At 54.1% G+C, this 26,667-nt stretch overlaps 1 protein-coding gene across 1 annotated transcript in view; it reads left to right on the forward strand.

Annotated features, from left to right (window-relative positions):
- Prex1 (phosphatidylinositol-3,4,5-trisphosphate dependent Rac exchange factor 1) overlaps positions 1–26,667 on the forward strand; it is a 152,957-nt gene that overhangs the window by 104,393 nt on the left and 21,897 nt on the right. Inside the window, exons 10-21 of the mRNA XM_021186170.3 lie at positions 12–159; positions 12,129–12,229; positions 13,177–13,280; positions 13,428–13,477; positions 15,300–15,375; positions 18,753–18,825; positions 21,341–21,483; positions 22,365–22,457; positions 22,907–23,055; positions 24,825–24,910; positions 25,698–25,834; positions 26,223–26,328. Of these exons, the coding sequence (XP_021041829.1) occupies positions 12–159; positions 12,129–12,229; positions 13,177–13,280; positions 13,428–13,477; positions 15,300–15,375; positions 18,753–18,825; positions 21,341–21,483; positions 22,365–22,457; positions 22,907–23,055; positions 24,825–24,910; positions 25,698–25,834; positions 26,223–26,328 (1,266 nt within the window). The remainder of the gene's footprint in view (positions 1–11; positions 160–12,128; positions 12,230–13,176; positions 13,281–13,427; positions 13,478–15,299; positions 15,376–18,752; positions 18,826–21,340; positions 21,484–22,364; positions 22,458–22,906; positions 23,056–24,824; positions 24,911–25,697; positions 25,835–26,222; positions 26,329–26,667) is intronic.

Consider the following 26,667-nt stretch of genomic DNA (forward strand, 5'->3'; position numbering starts at 1 on the left):
TCCCCCCGCAGGCCTGAAGCTGGGCATGGAGCGTGACGCGTACGTCATGATTGCGGAGAAGGGGGAGAAGCTATATCACATGATGATGAGCAAGAAGGTGAACTTGATCAAGGACCGCCGGCGGAAGCTGAGCACCGTCCCCAAGTGCTTCCTTGGCAAGTGAGTGGCTTCTGCGTCCTGATCCCAGCTGGCCACCTTCCCTTCCTGCCCTGCATCTGCTTGGTCCCGCCCTGCCCCACACCCCCTTTCTCTTGCCTGGGCCCTCCTTATACAGCCACCTAATGCCCCTCAGGCCTGTGGAGCAGGCTTGGATGAGGGTGGAGGCTGCAGGGTTCTGCTATCGGTCTGTCCACTGTGTTTGCTCTCGACTCGCCGTGTGATCCAATTCCTGTAACAAAGTACACGGTAGAAGCTGAGATCGTCCCGACTCAGTGGGCCAGCCACACTGTACCCATTTCTGTTCTGTTCTGCCATGGCTAAGACAGAGGTTGCCGGGGCTATGTTTAGAAGATGAGGGAGATGAGATAGGGTGGGTCTGAGGCAGACTAGAGCTTGCTGGCCAGGGCACTAAGGAGGAAGCTGGGAATAATGTCTATTGTTCTGGGAGGAAAAGGCGAGATTGGAGACCCGTGTGTGTGTGTGTGTGTGTGTGTGTGTGTGTGTGTGTGTGTGTGTGTGGTCAGGAGACTGCCCTGCGGGAATCTGGGCCAGTAGTGTTGGGGAAGGGACAAGCCGAGGCCTCTGTGGCCAGTGGCCAGAGAGGTGGGTGTCCCTGGGTAGGGCACAATTCCCAGAAGCAAGATGTTATGATAGAGCCAATGGAGGGTGGAAGCCGGAATGTCGCGGACTTGGGTCTAGATGTGTGAAAATGGAAGGCCCTACTGGGTGTCACCCGTTGGAGTCTTTGGAGTGAGGAGATAGCCCAGGGTAGACCTTGAGACTTGGCATTAAATAAGCCAGGGCTGGCTGTTGGGGGAACCAGCATGTTTGAACTCTTCCATTGTCCTTGGGGGCTGACAGTCTTGGCTCAGCCTCTCTGAGGCTCTGTGGAAAGGAGAGAGCTGGGCCCAGGAGCCTTGTGGGAGCTAGCTGGAGAGGTTGGGAAGGCCCTGGATGTTTCCACTGCTAAGCCGTTTCTCTAGCAGCAGCCCCGCCCCGCTTCTGCCCAGGGGGATATCTGAGAGCCTTCCTGCCAGCCCTGCCGGCCGGATGGGATAACCTGTCTGTGATTAAGGCTTCTGAGGTCTGACTCCTCAGGAAGGATTAGAGATTTCTCTTGCTGCCCATTTGAACCCCAGCCAGCAGCACAGCTCATGTAACCTCCAGGCCCGGAGAAACTGACTTCCCATTAAGAGGATGCTCCTTCAGGCTTGGCTTTCCTCTGCATCTGCCTGGGCTTCCAACCAACACCCCTTCCCAGCCAGTGTGCAGCTCCGGGAGCCCCTGTCCCCCCATAAGGAGAATAAATAGGTGGCTGCAATATAGACCCCTCCAGCCCTTAATCTGATCTATGATGTTCAGATTTGGCCGTGGCTATTAATCTCACACAGCACCATGAAGCAGGTCACTGCTGTTGTCCCCATTTTAAGGGTGAAGGCAGTGGCACAGAGAGAAGAAAGCAGAGTTACACTGCTGTAGCGAGGTGGGATTCGAACTCTGAACAGGGTGACTCCGTAGCTGCTGTTCTCTCTCACCACCTCAGTCTTGATTCATTTTAATCTCTCTTCAGCATCTTCAGTTTTCCTCAGTCATTGCTTTTTCCTCCTCTGTAAGCAACTGGATGGTGACTCCCTGGCAGTGGACTGTCTGGCTTATCTTCATAGCCTTTTAAGGCTGGGTTTTGAGTCAGACTGGGACTTGGTCTTACTCCCCTTACCTTCTTATTGGATGACTTTGGGCACTGGTTTAATGTCTCTGGTTCTCAATGAATGATAATTAAGGAAGAAGAAAGGCTGGAGGATGCAGTGGTGATGCAGTGGCAACACAGTGGGGATGCAGTGGCAACACAGTGGGGATGCAGTGGGAACACAGTGGGGATGCAGTGGGAACACAGTGGCAACACAGTGGGAATGCAGTGGGAACACAGTGGGGATGCAGTGGCAACACAGTGAGGATGCAGTGGGAACACAGTAGGGATACAGTAGGGATGCTGTGGAAACACAGAGGGGATGCAGTGGGGATGCATTGTCAATAGTACCATGCTGGCCAGAGCACTGAGAACGCAGGCTGGGGCCTCCATGCATGACATCATGTTACATGGACAGGTGTGAAGAAGTGACCAGTTTGTGTCCCACTCAGAAACGAATAGGTTTCACATTTCAGTGGTAAAATCTGTGTACTGTGGGGTAACATACTGTGTGTGTGTGTGTGTCTGTGTGTGTGTCTGTGTGTGTGTGTGTACCTGCCTTCTAGCAGCCTCAGGTTAGCTAGAGAGACAAAAATTAATTCCTTCCTCCCTCCCTCCTTCCCTCTCTTCCTCCCTCCCTTCTGTCCCTCCCATTGCCAGCCAGCAGCAGGGAACTGAACAGACAGACTTCCTGCCCACAGGGAGATGGCTGTTCCTACAAGAATCACTCGGTGGACAAGTACACAGGCCAATAAAGGAACCCACTGGGCCAGGGAACCCCACAAGGCAGTTGTGCAGTGATGTAAAGGGGGGAGTTGCAGAGCTGACTCAGCCAGGGTGGGAAAGGTGGCCTCCTACTGGAGATCACATTTCAACCAAGACCTGAGTGACAAGCGAGTGTCAGCCACAAGAAGACCAGAGGAGCAGCACGCCTGGGCGTGGCAGAGTCTGGTGGCTTTCATGAGCCCTGGCGCTGGGGTGGCAGGAGCTGAGTTGGCGACTGTTGGCACGAGGCTCAGGAGTCAGCAGGGCTGCATCTCGTGGCACTGGGTCAGGGGTCAGGCTTTAGTCCAGGTATTCAGGGAGGCTCAGTAGGGGACAGAGATGAATTGTGAAACCCCAGGACCACTCAGGACGGTTTCCTGAGGCAGAGGCATTGGTTGCCTCCCTTGATAGTGACGGCATGTCTTGTTAAACATCCACACACTGGGAACGCTGAGGTAGAAGACTGTGTGCATAGCTGCATGCAACAGAGATCAAACTGGGTGTAGCGGCACACGGCCTGCACTCTCGGCAGTCATGAAGTTGAGGTATGAGAGTCATGAAGCAGTAAGTGTTCAAGGTAGGCCTGGGCATCATAGCAAGATCCTGTCTCAAAAACTGACCGATCCACACACAGATGGTTCCTTAAAGACTTGTCGGGGACCAGGAGATGATAGCTCAGCGGGTAAATGCTTGCTGTGCAAGGAGGAAGGGCTGAGCTCAGATTCCAGCACCCATGTGAAAATCTGTAATCCCTGTGCTGGGATTCACCTTTGGCCTAAACACACACACACACACACACACACACACACACACACACACACACACACACACACGGCCTGCCAGACATCACCAGGGACATTGGCAGGGACTTTGTGCATGGGACTCCAGGTGGCATCTCAACCCCAGGCTCCAGGCAGGAAGCAAGTGGGAAGATGTCCCTTTGGGGAGTGGTACATGAAGCCTCTGATCAGGTGGCGCTCATGAAAGGATGTGCCCACATGCCCTCTGTGCTCAGCCTTGGCCTTGACCTGAAACAGGCTGAATGGTGTCCATTGGGCAGGGCGGAGGGAGAAGGGAAGTTGGCACAGCCTAGCTGTCAGTGGACTCTGCCATTTGATCCCACCCTACCTTGGCCTCCCAACCTGTCTCAGTACCTCCCACTGCTGTTGGGGGCATCTATCTGGAAGCCTGGGCCTTGTTGTTTATAGCCTCACCCAGAGCTTCTGTCAGATCCCAACTCCCTACTGCCACCTGTCACTCAGAGCTTCTGTGCACTCTGATGTCCAGTTTGGGACACTCTCTGCTGGCCCAGTACCCGCGGAAGCCTGGGGACAGCATTGAACAACTGGGAGCTTCGTAGGAAATATCAGATCTCCTGCTCTCTCTCTTGAAGAGCTGGACCCATGGGGTTGTGGTGGGTTCTTTGAGCAGTGGCTTCAGCTTTGACTGGCTTGGCACAGACTCTACCTGGCCAGTATCCCCTGTTCAGAGTTTGAGGTTCCTGCGTAAGAAGAGATTAACTTTATCTGGTTTCCCTCCTGGGCTCCAGCTTAAAGTTTCACAGGATTAAAAAGTCCACCCACTAATTCCAGATGCCCCCAAGGAAACCATTTGCCAGCTGCATCCTGTTGAGCAGCGTCCAGCTGCATCTTGGTCCCTAGATAGGGACAGCTTTGCATTAGTTGGCCCAACAAGCTGAAGACCCAGCTTGGTTTCCCAAAGGGTAGCAAGTGTAGGCATAGTTGCCACTCAGTTGCTCTCCTGAGTCTGTCTTCTGCCCCCTGCAGTCACTTTGGTATGCTTCTTGTTCCTCACTGTGGCCACAGGGTCATTGATGGCCCTGGATGGGACAGCTGCTGAGCAGCCTTGCTCTGGCTCTCTGACCTCCAGCCTCTGTGAGTGGTCACACCAACATCTGTTTGCCTTCTGGGGTTGCTGGCAGTCTGTGCCTTGTCCCAAGAGTTGGGACTTAGAGAACAATGGAGTAGGGGGTGGTTAGAAGGACACAGAACTTAGAAAGTTCCCACCCAAGGGTACCAGAAATGTACCTGTTTCTTTCCCACATCCCTGGGCGTCTCCTGGGCTTTCTGAATGCCTCGTAATACCGCTACCTCTATAAGGCCAGGTCCTTCCTCTGCCAGCACGAAAAGCTAAAAATAGGGTCCCCTGTTGTAACCGGAGGTGGGACAGCTGGTTTCCATAAAGGGGGCTGGGCACTGCTGCCCACGCTTGTGGGTGCTGCTTGCTCTGGGATCACCCTCTTGTGTTGGCTCCAGTGGGCTGAAATCTGTGCCAAGCCCAAGAGTCCACAGGGGCTGGGACCTCAGAGGCCTCGAGCCAGAACCTGTCTCACCTGTGTCCCCAACCTTCCTCATTCCTCATTTGTTGTGTGGAGGACACTTAAGTCTCAAAGCATGTCAGGGAAAGGTCAATGAACAAGGTCAGCAGCTATCAGCGAGGGCTCACACGCCTGGTGTCAGTGTGCTCAGGGAGGGGTCTGATAAACACACATACATCTGTGAACCCATTGCTGCAGAGCACATAGTCAGGTGGGCAGCCTCTGTGTGGAGTCTTCCCTGGCAGTGGTGTGGGTTGTTGCAGCTTGGGAGAGGTGGCATGGAGGGAGTGTGAAAAAGGCATTTTTAGGTGAATGGAACAGCAACTTCAAGGCCCAGAGGTAGATGGGCCTAGGGTTTGTTTTTTGTTTTTGTTTTTGTTTTAAAAGAAGGGAACAAAGGTAAGTAAGCCAAAGCCCAGAGGATGGGGAGGGGGATGCAGGAGAGAAGACTGATCTAGAAACCATGCTCTAGGTGTGACATTGGTGGCGATGCTGATGTTGATGCACATATTTCTGGGCAGATGTGTGAGAGAGTTGAGGCAGAGATGAACTCCTTTCTGAGTAAGCCATAAGCCTATTGGAGGATGGAGAGGGTGTGATGGGAGCATTGTGAGGACAGAGAGGGTGTGATGGGAGCATTGTGAGGACAGAGAGGGTGTGATGGGAGCACTGTGAGGACAGAGAGGGCGTGATGGGAGCATTGTGAGGACAGAGAGGGTGTGATGGGAGCACTGTGAGGACAGAGAGGGTGTGATGGGAGCACTGTGAGGACAGGGAGGGTGGAGCACTGTGAGGACAGAGAGGGTGGAGCACTGTGAGGACAGAGAGGGTGGAGCACTGAGGACAGAGAGGGTGTGATTGGAGCACTGTGAGGACAGAGAGGGTGTGATGGGAGCATTGTGAGGACAGAGAGGGTGTGATGGGAGCACTGTGAGGACAGAGAGGGTGGAGCACTGTGAGGACAGAGAAAGTGTGATTCCAGCTCTTAGAGGACAGAGAGGGTATGATGGGAGCATTGTGAGGACAGAGAGGGTGTGATGGGAGCACTGTGAGGACAGAGAGGGTGTGATGGGAGCACTGTGAGGACAGAGAAGGTATGATGGGAGCACTGTGAGGACAGAGAGGGTATGATGGGAGCACTATGAGGAGAGAGAGGGTGTGATGGGAACACTGTGAGGACAGAGAGGATGTGATAGGAGCTCTGTGAGGACAGAGAGGGTGTGATGGGAGCATTGTGAGGACAGAGAGGGTGTGATGGGAGCACTGTGAGGACAGAGAGGGTGTGATGGGAGCACTGTGAGGACAGAGAGGGTGTGATGGGAGCACTGTGAGGACAGGGAGGGTGGAGCACTGTGAGGACAGAGAGGGTGGAGCACTGTGAGGACAGAGAGGGTGGAGCACTGAGGACAGAGAGGGTGTGATTGGAGCACTGTGAGGACAGAGAGGGTGTGATGGGAGCATTGTGAGGACAGAGAGGGTGTGATGGGAGCACTGTGAGGACAGAGAGGGTGGAGCACTGTGAGGACAGAGAAAGTGTGATTCCAGCTCTTAGAGGACAGAGAGGGTATGATGGGAGCATTGTGAGGACAGAGAGGGTGTGATGGGAGCACTGTGAGGACAGAGAGGGTGTGATGGGAGCACTGTGAGGACAGAGAAGGTATGATGGGAGCACTGTGAGGACAGAGAGGGTATGATGGGAGCACTATGAGGAGAGAGAGGGTGTGATGGGAACACTGTGAGGACAGAGAGGATGTGATAGGAGCTCTGTGAGGACAGAGAGGGTGTGATGGGAGCATTGTGAGGACAGAGAGGGTGTGATGGGAGCACTGTGAGTACAGAGAGGGTATGATGGGAGCATTGTGAGGACAGAGAGGGTGTAATGGGAGCACTGTGAGGACAGAGAGGGTGTGATGAGAGCTCTGTGAGGACAGAGAGTGTGTGATGGGAGCACTGTGAGGACAGAGAGGGTATGATGGGAGCATTGTGAGGACAGAGAGGGTGTGATGGGAGCACTGTGAGGACAGAGAGGGTGTGATGGGAGCACAGTGAGGACAGAGGTGTGATTGGAGCTCTGTGAAGACAGAGAGGGTGTGATGGGAGCACAGTGAGGACAGAGGTGTGATTGGAGCATTGTGAAGACAGAGAGGATGTGATGGGAGCACTGTGAGGACAGAGAGGGTGTGATTGGAGCTCTGTGAGGACAGAGAGGGTATGATGGGAGCACTGTCAGGACAGAGAGGGTGTGATGGGAACACTGTCAGGACAGAGAGGGTGTGATGGGAGCACTGTCAGGACAGAGAGAGTGTGATTTGAGCTCCTAGAGGTCAGAGAGGGTATGGTGGGAGCATTGTGAGGACAGAGAAAGTGTGATGGGAGCACTGTGAGGACAGAGGGTATGATGGGAGCACTGTGAGGATAGAGAGGGTGTGATGGGAGCATTGTGAGAACAGACAGGGTGTGATGGGAGCACAGTGAGGACAGAGGTGTGATTAGAACTCTGTGAGGACAGTGAGGGTGTGATGGGAACACTGTGAGGACAGAGAGGGTGTGATGGGAGCACTGTGAGGACAGAGAGGGTGTGATGGGAGCACTGTGAGGACAGAGAGGGTATGATGGGAGCACTGTGAGGACAGAGAGAGTATGATAGGAGCACTATGAGGAGAGAGAGTGTGTGATGGGAGCATTTTGAGGACAGAGAGGGTGTGATGGGAGCACTGTGAGGACAGAGGTGTGATTGGAGCTCTGTGAAGACAGAGAGGGTGTGATGGGAGCACTGTGAGGACAGAGAGGGTGTGATTGGAGCTCTGTGAGGACAGAGAGGGTGTGATTGGAGCTCTGTGAGGACAGAGAGGGTGTAATGGGAACACTGTGAGGACACAGAGGGTATGATGGGAGCATTGTGAAGACAGAGAGTGTGTGATGGGAGCACTGTGAGGAGAGAGAGGGTGTGATTGGAGCTTTGTAAGGACAGAGAGGGTGTGATGGGAGCACTGTGAGGACAGAGAGGGTGTGATGGGAGCACTGTGAGGACAGAGAGGGTGTGATGGGAGCATTGTGAGGAGAGAGAGGGTGTGATGGGAGCACTGTGAGGACAGAGAGGGTGTGATGGGAGCACTGTGAGGACAGAGAGGGTGTAATGGGAACACTGTGAGGACACAGAGGGTATGATGGGAGCATTGTGAAGACAGAGAGTGTGTGATGGGAGCACTGTGAGGACAGAGAGGGTGTGATTGGAGCTTTGTAAGGACAGAGAGGGTGTCATGGGAGCACTGTGAGGACAGAGAGGGTGTGATGGGAGCACTGTGAGGACAGAGAGGGTGTGATGGGAGCACTGTGAGGACAGAGAAGGTATGATGGGAGCACTGTGAGGACAGAGAGGGTATGATGGGAGCACTATGAGGAGAGAGAGGGTGTGATGGGAACACTGTGAGGACAGAGAGGATGTGATAGGAGCTCTGTGAGGACAGAGAGGGTGTGATGGGAGCATTGTGAGGACAGAGAGGGTGTGATGGGAGCACTGTGAGTACAGAGAGGGTATGATGGGAGCATTGTGAGGACAGAGAGGGTGTAATGGGAGCACTGTGAGGACAGAGAGGGTGTGATGAGAGCTCTGTGAGGACAGAGAGTGTGTGATGGGAGCACTGTGAGGACAGAGAGGGTATGATGGGAGCATTGTGAGGACAGAGAGGGTGTGATGGGAGCACTGTGAGGACAGAGAGGGTGTGATGGGAGCACAGTGAGGACAGAGGTGTGATTGGAGCTCTGTGAAGACAGAGAGGGTGTGATGGGAGCACAGTGAGGACAGAGGTGTGATTGGAGCATTGTGAAGACAGAGAGGATGTGATGGGAGCACTGTGAGGACAGAGAGGGTGTGATTGGAGCTCTGTGAGGACAGAGAGGGTATGATGGGAGCACTGTCAGGACAGAGAGGGTGTGATGGGAGCACTGTCAGGACAGAGAGGGTGTGATGGGAGCACTGTCAGGACAGAGAGAGTGTGATTTGAGCTCCTAGAGGTCAGAGAGGGTATGGTGGGAGCATTGTGAGGACAGAGAAAGTGTGATGGGAGCACTGTGAGGACAGAGGGTATGATGGGAGCACTGTGAGGATAGAGAGGGTGTGATGGGAGCATTGTGAGAACAGACAGGGTGTGATGGGAGCACAGTGAGGACAGAGGTGTGATTAGAACTCTGTGAGGACAGTGAGGGTGTGATGGGAACACTGTGAGGACAGAGAGGGTGTGATGGGAGCACTGTGAGGACAGAGAGGGTGTGATGGGAGCACTGTGAGGACAGAGAGGGTATGATGGGAGCACTGTGAGGACAGAGAGAGTATGATAGGAGCACTATGAGGAGAGAGAGTGTGTGATGGGAGCATTTTGAGGACAGAGAGGGTGTGATGGGAGCACTGTGAGGACAGAGGTGTGATTGGAGCTCTGTGAAGACAGAGAGGGTGTGATGGGAGCACTGTGAGGACAGAGAGGGTGTGATTGGAGCTCTGTGAGGACAGAGAGGGTGTGATTGGAGCTCTGTGAGGACAGAGAGGGTGTAATGGGAACACTGTGAGGACACAGAGGGTATGATGGGAGCATTGTGAAGACAGAGAGTGTGTGATGGGAGCACTGTGAGGAGAGAGAGGGTGTGATGGGAGCTCTGTGAGCACATAGAGGGTGTGATTGGAGCTCTGTGAGGACAGAGAGGGTATGATGGGAGCACTGTGAGGACAGAGAGGGTGTGATGGGAGCATTGTGAGGAGAGAGAGGGTGTGATGGGAGCACTGTGAGGACAGAGAGGGTGTGATGGGAGCACTGTGAGGACAGAGAGGATGTGATGGGAGCATTGTGAGGACAGAGAGCGTGTGGTGGGAGCACAGTGAGTACAGAGGTGTGATTGGAGCTCTGTGAGGACAGAGAGCGTGTGATGGGAGCACTGTGAAGACCAAGAGGGTATGATGCTAGCATTGTGAGGATAGAGGTGTGATTGGAGCTCTGTGAGGATAGAGAGGGTGTGATGGGAGCTCTGTAAGTACAGAGAGGGTGTGATGGGAGCACTGTGAGGACAGAGAGGGTGTGATTGGAGCTTTGTAAGGACAGAGAGGGTGTCATGGGAGCACTGTGAGGACAGAGAGGGTATGATGGGAGCACTGTGAGGACAGAGAGGGTGTGATGGGAGCACTGTGAGTACAGAGAGGGTGTGATGGGAGCATTGTGAGGACAGAGAGAGTGTGATGGGAGCACTGTGAGGACAGAGAGGGTGTGATTGGAGCTCTGTCAGGACAGAGAGGGTGTGATGTGAGCACTTGAGGACAGAGAGGATGTGATTGGAGCACTATAAGGACAGAAAGGGTGTGATGGGAGCACTGTGAGGAGAGAGAGGGTGTGATGGGAGCACTGTGAGGACACAGAGGGTATGATGGGAGCATTGTGAGGACAGAGAGGGTGTGATTGGAGCTCTGTGAGGACAGAAAGCGTGTGATGGGAGCACTGTGAAGACAGAGAGGGTATGATGGGAGCATTGTGAGGACAGAGGTGTTATTGGAGCTCTGTGAGGTCAGCGAGGGTGTGATGGGAGCTCTGTAAGGACAGAGAGGGTTGATGGGAGCACTGTGAGGACAGAGAGGGTGTGATTGGAGCTCTGTAAGGACAGAGAGGGTGTGATGGGAGCACTGTGAGGACAGAGAGGGTTTGATTGGAGCACTGTGCGGGCAGAGAAGGTATGATGCGAGCATTGTGAGGACAGAGAGGGTGTGATGGGAGCACTGTGAGGACAGAGAGGGTTTGATTGGAGCACTGTGCGGGCATAGAAGGTATGATGCGAGCATTGTGAGGACAGAGAGGGTGTGATGCGAGCATTGTGAGGACAGAGAGGGTGTGATGCGAGCATTGTGAGGACAGCGAGGGTGTGATGGGAGCATTGTGAGGACAGAGAGGGTGTGATTGGAGCTCTTTGAGGACTAAGAGGGTGTGATTAGAGCTCTGTGAGGACGGACAGACAAGGTGTGATGGACCAGTCTGAGAATTGACAGGATGTGATTTGAGACATCTGGGCCTGACTTCCAGTCAGCTTTCTGGGCCTGGTATGGCCTCCTCCTTATTTTGTGAGTTTCATTTATACTCGTACATAGCTACATGCATGCACACAGACACATGCGTTTAGTATCCATACCATCTCGCTACCTCACCCCAACTACCCTTGGTGTTCATCTACCGTCCACCATCTACCCAGCATCCCTCCTCAGCCTCCACATCTGCGTATCTATCCAGTGTTGATTTTTCTGATGGTTTATGCATCTGTCTGTTCTTATTTACCTATGTACCATGTGGCCCAATGTGTATCCATTGGCTTATGCCTCCATCCATAGGTCCCACATGGATGCGACTCCCCACTCAGTTATTTCCCACACCCATCTACCATCTTATCTCTCTCTGTCCATCTTTCATCTCCCACCTACTCATCCATCTACCTACTCGTCATCCATCCGTCTATCCATCCTTTCATCCATCCATCATCTCTTTGTCCATCCATCTGTCCATTCACCATCTATCATCCATATATCACCCATCCATCCATCCATCCATCCATCCATCCGTCTGTCCGTCCATCAACCCATCATCCATCTATCCATTCATTTGTCATCCATCTATCATCTAGCCATGCACCAACTAATAAGCTACACCATTCATCCTTCTACCCACCCATCCATCCATCCATCCACCATTCATTCATCTACCAACCATAAACCATTTTTTCACTCTTCTCTCTATACATCTACCTACCTACCTACTAACCCATATCTAGCCACCTATCTGTGTATCTGTCAATCGTTCATCCACACACCTATTCCTCTACCTACCAAACATCTGCCACCCATCTGCCTATCCATCCATTATCCATCCGTCTGTTCATTCATCCCTCATCCATCCATCCATCATCCGTTCATCTGCCTACCATCTGTCCATCCATCCACCCACCCTTCCCTGGGTGGATGAGGCTGGCCTGGAATTGTTCTAGCCAACTGAAAAAGCACAGACAAGCCTTATCATGGTTTCTTGGGCTATGGCTGCTGGCTTTATGTGCTATGGGGAGATCTGCCTGCCATTCCTGGGGTGGGTGGGACCAGGCCAGCTGGGTTTTGGTTCCGGGGTTGGGGAACCATCTCCCTGCATCTTCTGTTTCTGGCAGTGAGTTTGTTGCCTGGCTCCTGGAAATTGGTGAGATCAGCAAGACAGAAGAAGGGGTCAACTTGGGCCAAGCCCTGCTGGAGAACGGTATCATCCACCATGGTGAGTGGCAGTGGGTATGGCGAGGTAGGCTGGATGTCAGGGAAGCTGCCCTTCCCCCAGAAAGCTGCTCCTGCGTTTCCAAGCTGCTGGCCTGGTCCCTCTCCCGCAGACTCAGAACCATGGCTGCCTCATGACAAGTTCTCTTGGGTACTAGCAAGCGAGGACTCCTCAGTGAAGCAGGTGGTCAGAGAGTGGAACTTTCCATTTTCCCCTTCAGGAAGAGCTAATTTGAGGATGTTTATCGGATATTTCTTGCAGTAAGGCACTGCTTGCACAGTCGTGAGTGGGGCAGGTGAAGAGTCCTGTCCTCATGGAATTGACTGTGCTTGGAGGGGAGATGAAGATGATAGGCGGTGCCGGTACAGCAGGCTCAGTGCTGGCGAGAGGAGGCGTGGCAGTCAGTGTCATAGGGGGTCAGGTCTGAACCGAGGTTTGGGAGATCTCCCCTGGAAGTGGAGGATAGCATAGCAGTTAGGCGCTATGGCTCTGGGCAGGGACAGCCAAGGCCCAGTGTCCAGGGGGATGCTGAGTGCTTTCCAGGGAGCACCAGGGGAGGCTACCTCCTGAGTGGACCCGGGGCTTGTCAGGAAGTGAAGTCTTGGAGCTGGGGAAGGGACTTGGCTGTGGAGTCTGTGTAGGCGCACTGAGCCAGCCAGGAGCCACTGACTGTCCAGGGGAGAGTCCTTGCTTTTAGAGTTTTAGACATTTGGCTGTACAGAGTCTGCTTTGGGGTCTAAGTTTCCAGCAGCATTGAGAGGTGGCTGTCCAGATGCCAGCAGTGCGCTTCTTACCCTAGTGCTTGCTTCCCCTTCTTTCCAAGGACAGGCCAAGTCAGAGGTGCCCACAGACGTCTAATTAGGCCTCACATCCCTTGCTGTTCTGGGGGACCAAAGGGTAGAGACGGAGGGTGGGTTTCCCCAGCCTTACCAGTCCCTGGGTCCTTGCAGTCTCTGACAAGCACCAGTTCAAGAACGAGCAGGTGATGTACCGCTTCCGCTACGACGACGGCACTTACAAAGCACGCAGCGAGCTGGAGGATATCATGTCCAAGGTAGGGCGTCTTCTTTCAGCCTGTGGCCCCGATCCAGCTGGAGGTCCCTGCAGAACAGGCCTATGTCCCTGCAGCCTGCCCTGCCCACCCTCCTCTTCCCAGCAGTCCAGAGTGGGTGGCTCATTCAGACCCTGCTCTTGCTTGTAGGGCGTGAGACTCTACTGCCGGCTGCACAGCCTGTACGCCCCTGTGATCAAGTAAGTCCCCATGGCCTCCCCACCTGACAGTAACAGACCGCCCTCCCCCGACCCCCTATCCTGACCTCTCTGAGCCTCTGTCCCCTTTTCCATCAGATATGGTTAATAACTGACCTCTTCCATCAGACTGTCAGGAGGAAGTGAGTGAATCTGTGGGAAGTCCTGAAGCGTATGAAGTGACAGGAGAGCCAGGCTGAGGAGTGGATCTGCCTGCTGGTGTCCAGCTGTGTGACCTTGCACAGTCACTCAGCCTTTCTGTTCCTCACCAGTTCTTTCTGAGGCAGGTTATAAAGTAGGATGCACCGCAGGACCTTTGCACCTGCTGCTGCTGTGGAATGGTTTCCTACACACCAGCTCCCACTTCCTCCTTTCTTATTTTTTCTGGGATGGGACAAGCGTTCTGCCACCGAGTTCCATCTTGCTCTGACACCTTCCTAACACCCAGAAGCTCTCAGCGCTTCCTCTCAGGGCTGTATGTTCTTGTGCCCTGTGTCTATATTGTCCCCCCGCAGAAACTATCTGACCTAAGGTTTTCAGATGCTCCAAGTTACAGAGTCTGCTTTTAACCAATCTTTTTATTTTGATTTCATTGGCTGTTTGAATCTGAATTCAAATGGCTTTAACGCAGGACCTTGGGAGCAACACTGAACCAGTGTTTGTTGAGTGAATGGTTCTCTTCCAGCCAAATGGGCCTAGCAGCAGCTTGTACCTCCTGGTGCGCTGAGGGTTAAAGTCACGGAAAGTATGCTCACAGGCTTCTGGAGGCAACAAATGAGTGGCTCAGTGTCTGTTAGGAACCTTGTGGTTGTGGGTGGAGGGACAGGGACAGGGTAATGTGACTTGTTCTGGGGACTTCATCCAGTCTGTTTGTGGTCTGTGAAGTCAGGCCCTGGGAACCCTTCATCTAGAGCCCTGCCTCCTCAGTCACCCTCATTTGCTGCTCTGTGCCAGTTCTAGGAGGTAGTGACAAAGGGCCCAGCCTCTTTCTGGGCCCCTCTGGCCTCTACCTGTGCCCAGCCTCCTCCTGGGCCCCTCTGGCCTCTATCTGTGCCCAGCCACCTCCTGGGTCCCTATGGCCTCTGCCTGTTTCCTAGTGGCCTTCCCTGAGCCTTCCAGCCTGCTGGTATGACTTTTTTCTTTTTTAGGTGGTGGCGGGGATATGCCTAGGGTCCTTGCTTAGGTGAGACAGGTTCTCACAACTGACCACGCCCAGTCCTGACCATCCCTCAGCGACTCCACCCAGGACTGTAGAACTCAGTTTGGCTGTTCAGACCCCATACCCCTTCGGCCAGCATGGTGGAGTGCATACCTCACTGGGGGACCCCCCCTGCACCCTCCAGCCCTGGACTTTGCCCTGTGCTCAGGGCCTAGCCTGCAGTTCAGCTCTGTGTCTTTGAAACGTGTGTGTCAGCACCAAAAGAAGGCAGAATGGTGGGAGCCATGATCACCCCTCTTTAGAGACTCAGGGCTCCTTCGTTGTGGACTGTGGACGCCTGGCTGGGAGAGGTCCTTGCTGTGGGGACATGTGGCTCTGTGGGATGCCCACGGTCCCCAGTGTGGCACTCTACTCAAAGACAAACCTTCTCTACATGTAGGCAAAGCTGCCTCAGGAGGCATGGCTGCACAGAGAGGTCCCTTGGGCAAGAGAATATCTGAAGCCTGAGGCTTCCCTGTCTGCTGCTGGCGGGCAGCTGACCCCTAAGTTGGGAGTGGATTAGCTTCTTTCCCATGTCCGTGGGGGTGCTTCTGGCTAGAACAGGCTGCAGAAACCGCCATGCTCCCCACCCCCTCCAGGGCTGCTCACTGCTCACCTCTTCCTCAGGGACCGCGATTACCACCTGAAGACCTACAAGTCCGTGGTCCCCGGGAGCAAGCTGGTAGACTGGCTACTGGCACAGGTGAGCACGCGTGGCCCAGACTCTAGCTGGGGACAGCGGCATAGCTGGGGACAGACCCAGCTCCTTTCTGCTCTCTGTGTCTACAGTGTGACCACACAGGGAGCCCCGCAGAGAGGGCATGTGCAGTAGCTGCCCCTGTGCAGCAGCTTTCTGTCACATCGTAGTGTGGCATCCTTGGGTGTTCCTGGTGCTCAGTTTCATACTGAGCCTTCTCCCTTTCTGCCGTTCTGCTGTGTCATCTTCTGATTGGTTGCTTCACAGTCATGAAGTGGCAGCCGCAGCTCCGGGCATTGCCCTTGCATGTAACCACAGTCAAAGGCAGGGAGAGCTGAGCCTTTTCATTTCGTGTAATGTCAAGGGAGGGGATGCCTGCCTCATGGTCTCTCCTGGCCAAGTGGTTTTCTCGGTAGATGTCATCTGTTGTGTGAGCCCCACGTCAATGCTTAAGCCAGTCTGTATGGAAGAGACCAGGCGTGTTGATAGAGACACTGAGTGTCTCAGGATCCACCCCTGGGTGCTTGGAGTCAGGCATACATGCCTGGGTGATGAGTTGAGACTCCAAAGGTCAGGTGTATCTAGGCTTAGAGGAACCAACCAGCCTTACCCGTTGTGAGATCTCAGATCATGGCGTGTCGTCTTATATGACCCTTGGAACAAGCTTGGGTAGCGTGGTGGCCATCCCAGTGTTACAGATGGAAGCCTGAGGCTTAGGTCATGTGACTTGTTTAGAGTGCAGGGCCAGGTAGGGAGTGCTGGGCGAGAGTGCACCACCTTGATAATAACCCAGCTGTGGGATGATGATGAACAGAGATGACACGTGCACTGGCCTTCCTCCTTGCTGCCTCCTGGACCCTAGGGCCAGCACCAGTAACTGGGACAGAGAAGATGGACGGTTGGGGTACCCCGAGAACCCTTTGCAACAGCTACCAGGGCCCAGCAGATGGTGCTGCTGAGAGCCTGGGCACATGAGTCACTGGGGGAGGCCCAAATGAACCAGGCAGGGAGGGGCTGCGTCATTGTGTCAGAACCACAGCCTGGGGCCAGTGACTGACTGCCCCCCTTGGAATCTCGGTTTTCCTGTCTGTGACGTGGTGGCTGGAAAAGGCTAGCTTAGAAAGCTTGGAGTCAGGCATACATGCCTGGGTGATGAGTTGAGACTCCAAAGGTCAGGTGTATCTAGGCTTAGAGGAACCAACCAGCCTTACCCGTTGTGAGATCTCAGATCATGGCGTCTGATCTCAGATCTTGGTCATCGGGAAGCCTGAGTCAGCCCTCCTGCCTGTGCCTCAGTTTCCCCTGCCGACAAGGAGTCAGTCAGTGGAAGCACGGAGCACGGTAGGCATGGTGGGCAGTGGGATCCCATGTTGTGTGTGGCCTTCGGTCACTCACACTCTCCCCGTGTGCTCCCATTGGTCCCCCAGGAAGTCAGGAAGCAAGATGGTGACAGTTTTCCTATGCTTCTTTGTGTCAGGCGGGGGTGTGCACAGTTCCCTCCCAGGGACTTGTGAGGGACACCATGACTTTTTGAATGAGAAACAGAAGTAGCCAGAGAGGAGTTAGAGAGCACTGTCCACACTGCTCCCCCCACCTCCCCGACTTGTCCTCCCCTGGGGCACTCAGGTCTGTCACCGTGACCTGGGCTTGCCTTGTGTCCTCAGGAGCCTCCTTGGCCTCTGCCTCTGGGGATAGAAGAGACAGGCTAGGCCGGTTCTGAGCTCTTTGCAAACCAAGTAGACTCCAGAGACTGGCTGGTCTTCTAAGACCAATCATCAGCCAAGGCCACTTGGGCTGGCTGTCACTACTTCCCAGCTCTGCGGCTAGAGGCAGCTGCTCTGTATGTGTGGAGTGTTCCGCCCTGTTGCCTCTTCTGTCCCAGCTCCAATCTTGCCATTCCCCTGCCTCTGGCCTAGGGCCCCTTAGGAGTTGTTTGTTTTCCTTGTAACCCTCACCTAGTAATGCTTTGCACACTAAGGACCCCTTAGCCCCTCTCTCAGCCCACCCCACAGCCCCTGCTAGAGTCCCTACACCTGGTCCTCACAGCCCCTGGAAAAGCAATCATGTCTCTTTGGCTGGGAGTACCCTCCTCCACCCTCCAGAAAGAGGGCCAGGTCTGGCTGGCTAGGTGTCTGGCAGCCTTTTCCCTTCTGGACTGTCACAGTTGTGTGCAGGGCTGGCTGCCTGTGCATCTGGAAGCCCAGAAGCCTGTCCCAAGCTGTCGTGAGGTGCCCCTGATCACAGCCCTCGATCCAGTCAGCAGCTGGGACTGAGTCTGCCAGCCCGGCTCCCACTCTGAGGTCCTAGCCCCTCTCTACCTGGCTAGCAGGGAGATTTTGGGGTTCCAGGATGGTTGTGGTGGCATACACCTGTCTTCTGATTGGGGGGGGGGTGTTCAAAGGTAAAGCTTGTCTGAGCTGCAGGTGACTTGGGTTGCAAGCAACACAAACAGGCTGCTCTGGCAGGGGAGGAGGCAGGAGCCCTGCAGCCAGGCCACTAAGAGAGCAGACATCAGAAGTCAGCTCTGGTCCCCATCCCTCGTGATCAGCCCAGTTCCTAGTTCTGCTGACACGTCATCAAGACAGAAAGACCTAAGTTAAAGATGACTGGACCAGAGGCCACATGTCCAGACCTGTGGAACCAGGGTGGGCTTCGGGACAGTTGGTGGCCTGTCAGGCCATCATCAGCCTCACTGTCACCTCCTCACGTGGCTTCGTCTCATGTGGCTTCGTCCCTGGTGGAAGGGACAGTGGTATCCCCTAAAGGCCCTGTAGGCTTCTCAAGCACTGTAGACTTCATTTCTAACATCAGGGGGCATGGTCTACAGACATACAGAGCCAGAGAAATTTGGGATTTATGTCTCTCGTGAGAGCAGCACAAGGTTGGTGGCCCAGAACAACCAGGGCCACCTCATGAGGTCTTTGAGGATCCCCCTCTGTTTTTCTACTCTGCCACCATTACAGTGTTTTACCCTGAGGTCACATTGTGATTGCAGAAGCACCAGGCATCACATCTTAGTTCCAGGCAGGGAGTCAGAAAGAAGAGGACAGCCTGTGAGCACAGGTTTGCCACAGCGCCCTTATTCCTAGAGGGTTTTGTTGTGCCTCATTGTCCACCTTAACTGCCAGGGTGGTCGTGAAATGGGGGGAGTTTCCTTATTGGGGAGGGATCAAGAAAGGGCTGTTGCTAGGCAACCAGCATCCTCTAAAGAAGTAACTCCCTGGTTAGGAGTTTATCAGGAATGGTTCCTAACATTTCTGGGCACTTTGGTCCATAGTATGACAAATCTCTGCCCTCCTGCAACTTGTGTTTCCCGATGGTAGCCCGTCTTAAACGATTCAGTGCTGGCTCCCCTCAGAGCAGCCTCTTCTGTTCCATTTCAGGGGGACTGCCAGACACGGGAGGAGGCCGTGGCGCTTGGTGTGGGCCTTTGCAACAACGGTTTTATGCACCATGGTAAGTGCGGGGTCTCGAGCTTTGCTTAGGGCCCCCGAGAGCCGGCTTTGCATACACGGTGTCTCAGCATTGAAGGCGGTGTCTCAGCATCGGAAGGCGTATGCTTTGGTCTCCCCTGCTCCCAGGCGGCCTGGTGTCCTCCTATGCCCCACCCCCATTACCTTTGTTGGTCCCTCTCTCAGAGAAACTGAGTTCTCCCTTTGAGTCTCTGACTCCTCCCTGTGGGTGGCCACTGTGTGCCCACCATGGTGCCATATTGTAGCACAGAGTGGTAAACGCAGCGGGGGGGCTTGGGGCTTGGCATCTGGCATATGTGCATGTGTGGATCCCCCTTGTATATCGGACAGACACAACCCATCTTGTGTATGCTGATAAGCTGGTACTGTGGTCCTAATGCGGAGGCTTGGATACAGGTACAGGCTGCAGAAGTGTGAGCTTTGTTCTAACTTAGATTTAGTGAACTTGCTCTGCAAAGGGCCAAGCAGCTGCCACAACTGGAACAAAAGGGGGTGTGGCTAGGTGTCAATAAAACTTTATTTAGGAAAACTGGCCGGGGGCCATAGCATTCTGAAGGCGATTTGCCTGTCTGTGTCCATGGCTGAGCTCTCTGCTCCCTGTAGGCTTTAGCTCCCCTGTGGCTTCAATTTCTCTGTTTTCTCCAGAGACCTTGCTGCCTGGTCCCCTCTACTGCTCATTTCCTCAGCTGAAGGGACCAGGCTTGGCCACCCATGGGCCTGCCTCCTTCTCAGAAGCCGCCTGCACCCTCCAGTAGCCCTGGCCCTGCCACCCGTCCTCTGCAGGAGCCTCTCATTTGTGGGTGAGGGTAATTGTGGTCCACTCAGCCTTGTTCCCGGAAGGCAGCTATCTGGGGAGACTACACAAGGAGGGGTACTTGGGCAGCCTGATGCCCTCAGGGCCCTTGAGGGGGGAAATTGCAGGCTGTACATCCCCCCATCACCACCACAAACTCAAATATCTGCTAAAATAGGAAAGGACCAAACGTTGGGGAGTGGCTGTGGCAAAGGGCAGTGCCAGCACAGAGTGGAGGAGGGGACAGCACCTTCTGCCACGTCTGCGTCCTGAGTGTCTTCTGGGAGGGACTTATAAAGACAGGGAAACAGAGGAGGCTTGCCACTGCAGCCTTGGAACCATCTCTTGGTCTTCTCCTAGAAGGGAAAACCAGAGTGCAAAGGGTTAAAGTGTCAAATGGAGGGGTTTGAACTCCAGTCTGTATGCACCTCTCAAAGCTGGGCTAGCAGCCTTGGCTGGGAGGGGGAGGTGGGGCCTCACCTGGCTGGCCAGTGACTGGAGAGTGTCCCTCTGTGTCTCCTTGGACATCACTGCTCAGAGACAGCACGGTGACTCTTCCTCCAGCTCTGGAGTCTCCTAACCCCATGTTTACAACAGAGGCTAAATTAGCAGGATGCTCAGGAGCCTGGCGCGCCCTGCGCTGAGGGAAGTAGCAATTTGCGTGCCTGTTTGTTCCAGAGCAGGAGAGGGGTTACCCAGTTACACACTCACACACAGGTAGTTCCCCTGCAGGAGGAAGACTGCCCCCCCCACCCCCCGTGAGCAAACTGGGGTCTGGAGGAATCTGGACTGGCTCTCTTCTCGCACGCAGGCCCTCACAGGCTGCTAACTCTTTGCTTTGATGGACCTTCTCTCTTTCCTTCTTTCCTTTGCTTTTTCTTTTTTCTTCTAGTTCTCCTTCTTCCTTCTTCCTTCTTCTTCTTCTTCTTCTTCTTCTTCTTCTTCTTCTTCTTCTTCTTCTTCTTCTTCTTCTTCTTCTTCTTCTTCTTCCTCTTTTTCTTCTTCTTTTTTACTTTTTTTTTTTTTTTGAGACAGGGTTTCTCTGTATAGCCCTGGCTGTCCTGGAACTCACTTTGTAGACCAGGCTGGCCTCGAACTCAGAAATTCGCTTGCCTCTGCCTCCTGAGTGCTGGGATTAAAGGCGTGCGCCACCACACCCAGCTTCTTTCCTGTTTTTTAAGATTTCTTGGTGCGTGTGTGTATGTGTGTGTGTGTGTATAACATGTGTCTGCACTCACCCTTCATGTGGAGGCCAGAGGGGGACACTGGGTACCTTCCTCAGCCACTTTCCACTGTGGTTTTTGAGACAGGATCTCTATCTGAACCCAGAACCCTCCCAACTGGGTCAATCGCTGACCAGCAAGCTCTGAAGATGTGCTGGTCTCTGTCTCCCCAGCGCTGGGGTTAGAGGTATGTGTTTCACAGGGCGTTCATATCGGCACTGTGGATCCAAACGCAGGCCTTACTGCTTGTACGGCAGGCACCGAACCCACCAAGCCATGTCAGGTTTTTAAAGGAGTCAGAGAGCCAAGGCTGTTGTGTGGAGTTCACACATGTTAACACTGGCTTGCAATTCTGCTCCCTTACAATGCTCTCTCTGCCAAGCGACGCTTGTCTGGGAGCTGCTTCTAGCCTGTGGTTGCCGGTTGGCCAAGGCAGCCGAACCGCTGCCATCTGACCACGACTGTGTGTCTGCGGCTTGCAGTTCTGGAGAAGAGCGAATTCAAGGATGAGTCCCAGTACTTCCGCTTCCATGCTGACGAGGAGATGGAGGGGACCAGCAGCAAGAACAAACAGCTTCGCAACGACTTCAAGCTGGTGGAGAACATCCTAGCCAAGCGACTGCTGGTAGGAGGCTCACAGTAGGGCTGCTCTGCCTCTCTTCCTTGCCTCTCCTGTGGCCTGGTAGCTGGGCAGCTTCAGACAGTGGCCAGAGCAGGGCATGCAGCTCTGAGCATGAGTCTTGGGACAGAAAAGCCAAGTCACTGTGCTAGCCAGGACTATATTCCTCATGAAACGCTGGGGCTGCAGGAGCTCCTACCCTTTCATCTAGCCCACAACCATTGCTTCACTGTGCCTCCTGAGTCACCTCCTCCAGCACTATAGATAGCTCTCAGGAGTTTGTGTCCTGCTCGCATCCAGGAGCCTTGAGTGTTTGCAGTTGGGACATTTACTAACCAGGTCAGCAAGGTTGGCATCCCAGCCCACCTAGCCTGACTTCTTAGGCTGGGCTTGTGGCGAGTTGTCCGGAAGAGGTCTGTCTATAGCCGCTCTAACCTCTCTGGTCTGTGGTAATCCTGGGGACGGCAGTTCCCTCTGGTGCTCTAAAGCCCTCCAGTGTAACCCACCACACTGGATAAGAGTCAGTGTCTGTCCTGAGCTCTTCCTGCCTCTCCAGCTTTGTCCCCTGGGTAACGCTTTCCTCACTGTCTGAGCCAGGCTAGTCTCTCGCGCTGGGGCTGCCTCTGGGCCTTCCCATCCCCTGTACCTGCTGCCTGGAGCTCTTTGCCCATCTGTGAAGTTCTCAGAGGTCACCTGCTCTCTTCTTTTACTTTAGCCTGAGTACATTCCCAGTCACGCTGTAGACGGTTTCCTTCAGTCAGCAGTAAAAGTGGGGCAGCTCAGGGGCCTTGTAGACTTGGGGCCCCTCACTGCAGGATCCTAGTTCTTGGGGGAGAAGGGTGGTGTCCCTCCCATCTGGTTGCTATAAGTGCATCTTGGGCTTTCAGATCCCGCCACAGGAGGACGACTATGGCTTCGATCTTGAGGAGAAGAACAAGGTTGTGGTAGTGAAGTCTGTGCAGAGGGGCTCTCTGGCTGAGGTGAGACCCACCGGTGGCCACTCAGGTGGGGTGGTACCTGAACTGGGGGTGACCCCATGTCTCTGAGATGCAGGGTAGCTGGAATGAGACTGCCTTCCTGGCACGTTCCACTAGCGCCACCTGCTGGGCTCATGGAGACGTGCAGGGAAAGCAGATGGCTGGCTCCCTGCAGGGTTTCTTCTGTCTCCCAAACAAACCCTAGTTTATGGCATCTCCTTCCACAGTCTTGTTCACATTCCCATGGTTACAAAGTGGCCACCACACTGACTTCTGTGCCGTCACAACACAGGCTGGCATTGGCCATTTCTTCCCAAGGGAACTGCCACCCACCCTTGCCTCCTTGGGCTTTCATTTACAGCTCAGAGCCCAGCTTCCTGGTGCTTCTAGAACATTCCAGCTTCCTCGGTGAAGAGGGAGGAGACCAGTGACACCTGTGCTTGTCCCTCCAGATGGCTGGCCTGCAGGCGGGGAGGAAGATTTACTCCATCAACGAGGACCTGGTGTTCCTGCGTCCCTTCTCTGAGGTGGAGACCATCCTCAACCAGTCCTTCTGCTCCCGCCGCCCACTCCGCCTCCTGGTGGCCACCAAGGCCAAAGAGTGAGTGCGAGCCTCAGGCTGACTTGGCAGGTCTCCCTGGGCCTGGCCCTCCTGTGTGGGGCTGTGACCTTTGTTAGTCTAATTTGATGTCCCAAGTGCACATGACCAGCTCAGGCTTGGGAACACAGTCCCGTCAAGGTGGATACAGTTCCTACCTTCCATAGATTCTTGTGAAGTCAGGGGGGCAGATATACACTGGGCAGGTATGAGGTGTGTGCCGAGTTGGTGGTTATCAGCAGATACCTGAGATTAGAGAAGGAAGCCAGTGTATGCAGAGAGACAGTAGCCAGAGAGATGTCACTGGGGATGGAGGGATGGCTCTTGGAGACGACTTCTGGAGGACCAGGGCTCTAGAAAGATGAAGCATTCACTGCAAAGCCCCCGAGGTTACATTGTTGATGGCAGATCAGAGGGAAAGAGGCAGTGAGGGGGGTGGAGCAGAGTTAGAAAGAGGAGACATGAGCAAGTCCCTGTGGATGACCGCTGGAGAGGAAGACTTCCCTGGGGCTGCAGGTGGAAACAGGTGCCTTCTATGGCTGCCCGGCTTGCAGGGTCAGGGTGGGCCACATCTGGACAGAGGTGCGGTGGGCATACTTTTATTTTACTTATTATTTATTTATATTATGTATATGTACTCTGTCTGCATGTACACCTGCATGCCAGAAGAGGACATTGGATCCCATTACAGATGGTTGTGAGCCACCATGTGGTTGCTGGGAATTGAACTCAGGACCTCTGGAAGAGCAGTCAGTGCTCTTAACCGATGAGCCATCTCTCTAGCACCGATGTACTTATATTTTAAGGTTAATTATTTGGTGCCCTGCTTCCCAGGTACTTGAGGCAAATGTTGGCTGCCAGCTGTGGAGAGTTTTCAGTGATTCCCAACCTGTGGGCGTTGACCCCTTTGGGGGTCAAATGACCCTTTCATAGAGGTTGCCTAACACCATTGGAAAACACAGATATTCACGTTAGGATCCCTAACAGTAGGAACATTACAGTTAGGAAGTAGCTATGAAAATAATTTTATGGTTGGTGGGGTCATAAGAACATAAGGAACTGTTTTTTTTTTTTTTGTTTTTTTTGTTTTTTTTTTTGAGACAGGGTTTCTCTGTGTAACCCTGGCTATCCTGGAACTTACTCCATAGACTAGGCTGGCCTTGAACTCAGAAATCCGCCTGCCTCTGCCTCCCAAGTGCTGGGATTAAAGGTGTGCGCCACCACGTTCCTAAGGAACTGTATTAAAGGCCCCCAGCATTAGCAAGTTTGAGAACCACTGGTTTGGATCTGTTTCTGTAAGGACAGGAGATTCAAGGAAAAGGTGACAGGCAGGGCTTAGCTACTCGATGCCGGAGACGGAAGTCACCAGGGTTTAATCTTCGAGGACAGGCTCTCAGGGTGGCTCTGCTTGCCCGGTAGATATGGAAGGAGGGATCATGCTGTGTGCTGAGGACAGAAGCTGCCTAGCAGCTCAAAATGAATGACATCTGCCAATCCCTGCAGCTGGTACCTTCCCTTGGCACCCACAGCCCCCAAGCTGTGCCTCCCCTTGGTATCCGCCACTGTCTCAGCCCCTGTCTGCTTGGGTGACGGCCTTTGGTTCTTTACCGCATGCTTTGGGGACCTGGTTGACTGACCGTGTTGATAATTGCTCCTCTCGGGGCTGATTTTCAAGAAGCCTTGGAGACAGGGCAGGGTGTTGGCGGGAAGGGACTCCTTGAGGACCCACACTCCTTTTTCTCATGGCCTGTCTCTGCCCCTGTGCCTGCTAGGACCATCAAAGTCCCTGACCACCCAGAGGCCCTGTCCTTCCAGATTCGAGGAACGGCCCCACCGTGTGTCTTTGCTGTGGGCAGAGGTGAGCGGGAGTCTGGTGTGCAGAGCCTCTTGGGGCCGCATCGTGGGCGTGGAGAGCCGCATGCCCAGTGCAAGCATCTATACCTTCCCAGTGGCAGCAAGGCCATGGTCCAGCTGTGTGAGACCTTGGCTAGAGCCTTAGGCAGTCCAGCTAGAACTGAGAAAGTGACTAACATCTACTGAGCACTTAGTAAAGACAGCCATTCCCCACGCCCAAGCTTCTAGAGTCTCTCCAGAGTCCTTTGAAGAGATGCACTGTTTACCAACTTCACAGATGAGAATATTAAGTCCCAGAGAGGTGAAGTGTTGTGTTGTAGACGCAGGGCAAAGAGGTAGTTGGAGGCCCCTGGGATTGGGACCTGTATGGGCCAAGGTCCTCGAGGCCTGTGCATCTTAGGCTGGAGGCAGCTGGCCATTTGTTTCCATTTCTAGAGCTGTCCGTTAGCCTAGAGATGCTCACGACTCACTGCTTGGGACCTGTGGTAGGATTGACAGGGATGGACTGTGCTAGGCAGCTATATTGTGCCCTGGATTTTCTGAGCCTGTGCCCTAAGGGTAGCTTTGGTCTCTCTCTGCCTCCTGGCTTCAGTCCGTCGCTATGCGGGCATGCAGGGCTCCAAAAGATAGGGGTCTGAGATACCACATTGGGCCGGCTGCCTCTGCTGTGTCAGCGGCAGCTCTCTGGTTGGCAGCTGAGAGGAGGCACGCTCTGGATTGAGCCGTTGGCAGGGGCAGCTGGACCCTGGCTCCTCTGCCTGGCTCTGGCCTCAAGTGTTCCTGTTCCCCAGGCTCTGAGGCTGTGACTGCCGGGCTCTGCGCAGGCCAATGCATCCTGAAAGTCAATGGCACCAGCGTGGCGAATGATGGCGCCCTGGAGGTTCTCGAGCACTTCCAGGCTTTCCGCAACCACAGGGAAGAGGCCCTGGTGAGCACTGAGCGGAAGGTGGGAGGCTGGCTGCCATCTTGGAGGCCCCTTAGACTGCTTAGGAGCACTGAGCTGAGCTGAGTGTGAAAGGCCCTTTTACAAATGGGAGTGTTGTGACTTCAGCAACGAGCCACATTAACCATAGAAATCACTTGCAGGGTTGGGTTCTGGCAGCGGTTACAGTCACTCTTCCATCCACACGCCTTCTCTTGACTTTGGAGAGGAGGATATTACTTATTACTTGTACCTCAGAGTTGGTGTTCCACCCTCAGCCAGTGGTCCCTCAGTTCCAGAGGGACATTTTGGAGATCTCTTCAGAGGTGGCCTCATAGGCAGGAATCAGGGGACCACCTGCCTTGGCTCGTCCTCTGACAGTGGTTCTTCGCAGGGTCTTTACCAGTGGGTCTACCACAGCCATGAGGATGCCCAGCTGGCACGAGCCAGCCAGGGTGCCCCTGATGAGGACCCCCCGGAAGATGACCAGCCTGATTCAGGTAAGGGACAGGGAGTGAGAGGAGCTTCAGTTTGGGGTCACGGTGATGTCTGGTCTTCTGTGTCCCCAGGTCTCCATCCATCCCAGTTGGCCTTCTTAGTGCTGTGAGCAGCTCAGAGCTGGGTCCATCTTTAGCAGCTCACACTGTAGTGAATCCCACTGGGCCGTGGTTCTTTCTGGGACTCTAGGCAGGAACTGACTTGGCTGTTTCAGCTTCTAGAAGCTCCCCACATGGCTTGGCTCCTGATTCTCTTGCTGCCTGATGGCCTAGCACAGTTCGCCCAAGTCCTAGCTCATTATCCTTGTGACTCTGCCCCCGTCTGCCCAGGATGGTTCCTGG

This window comes from Mus caroli, unplaced genomic scaffold (assembly GCF_978045245.1).
Source record: "Mus caroli unplaced genomic scaffold, Mus_caroli_1 scaffold_2, whole genome shotgun sequence".
Lineage (NCBI taxonomy): Eukaryota > Metazoa > Chordata > Mammalia > Rodentia > Muridae > Mus > Mus caroli.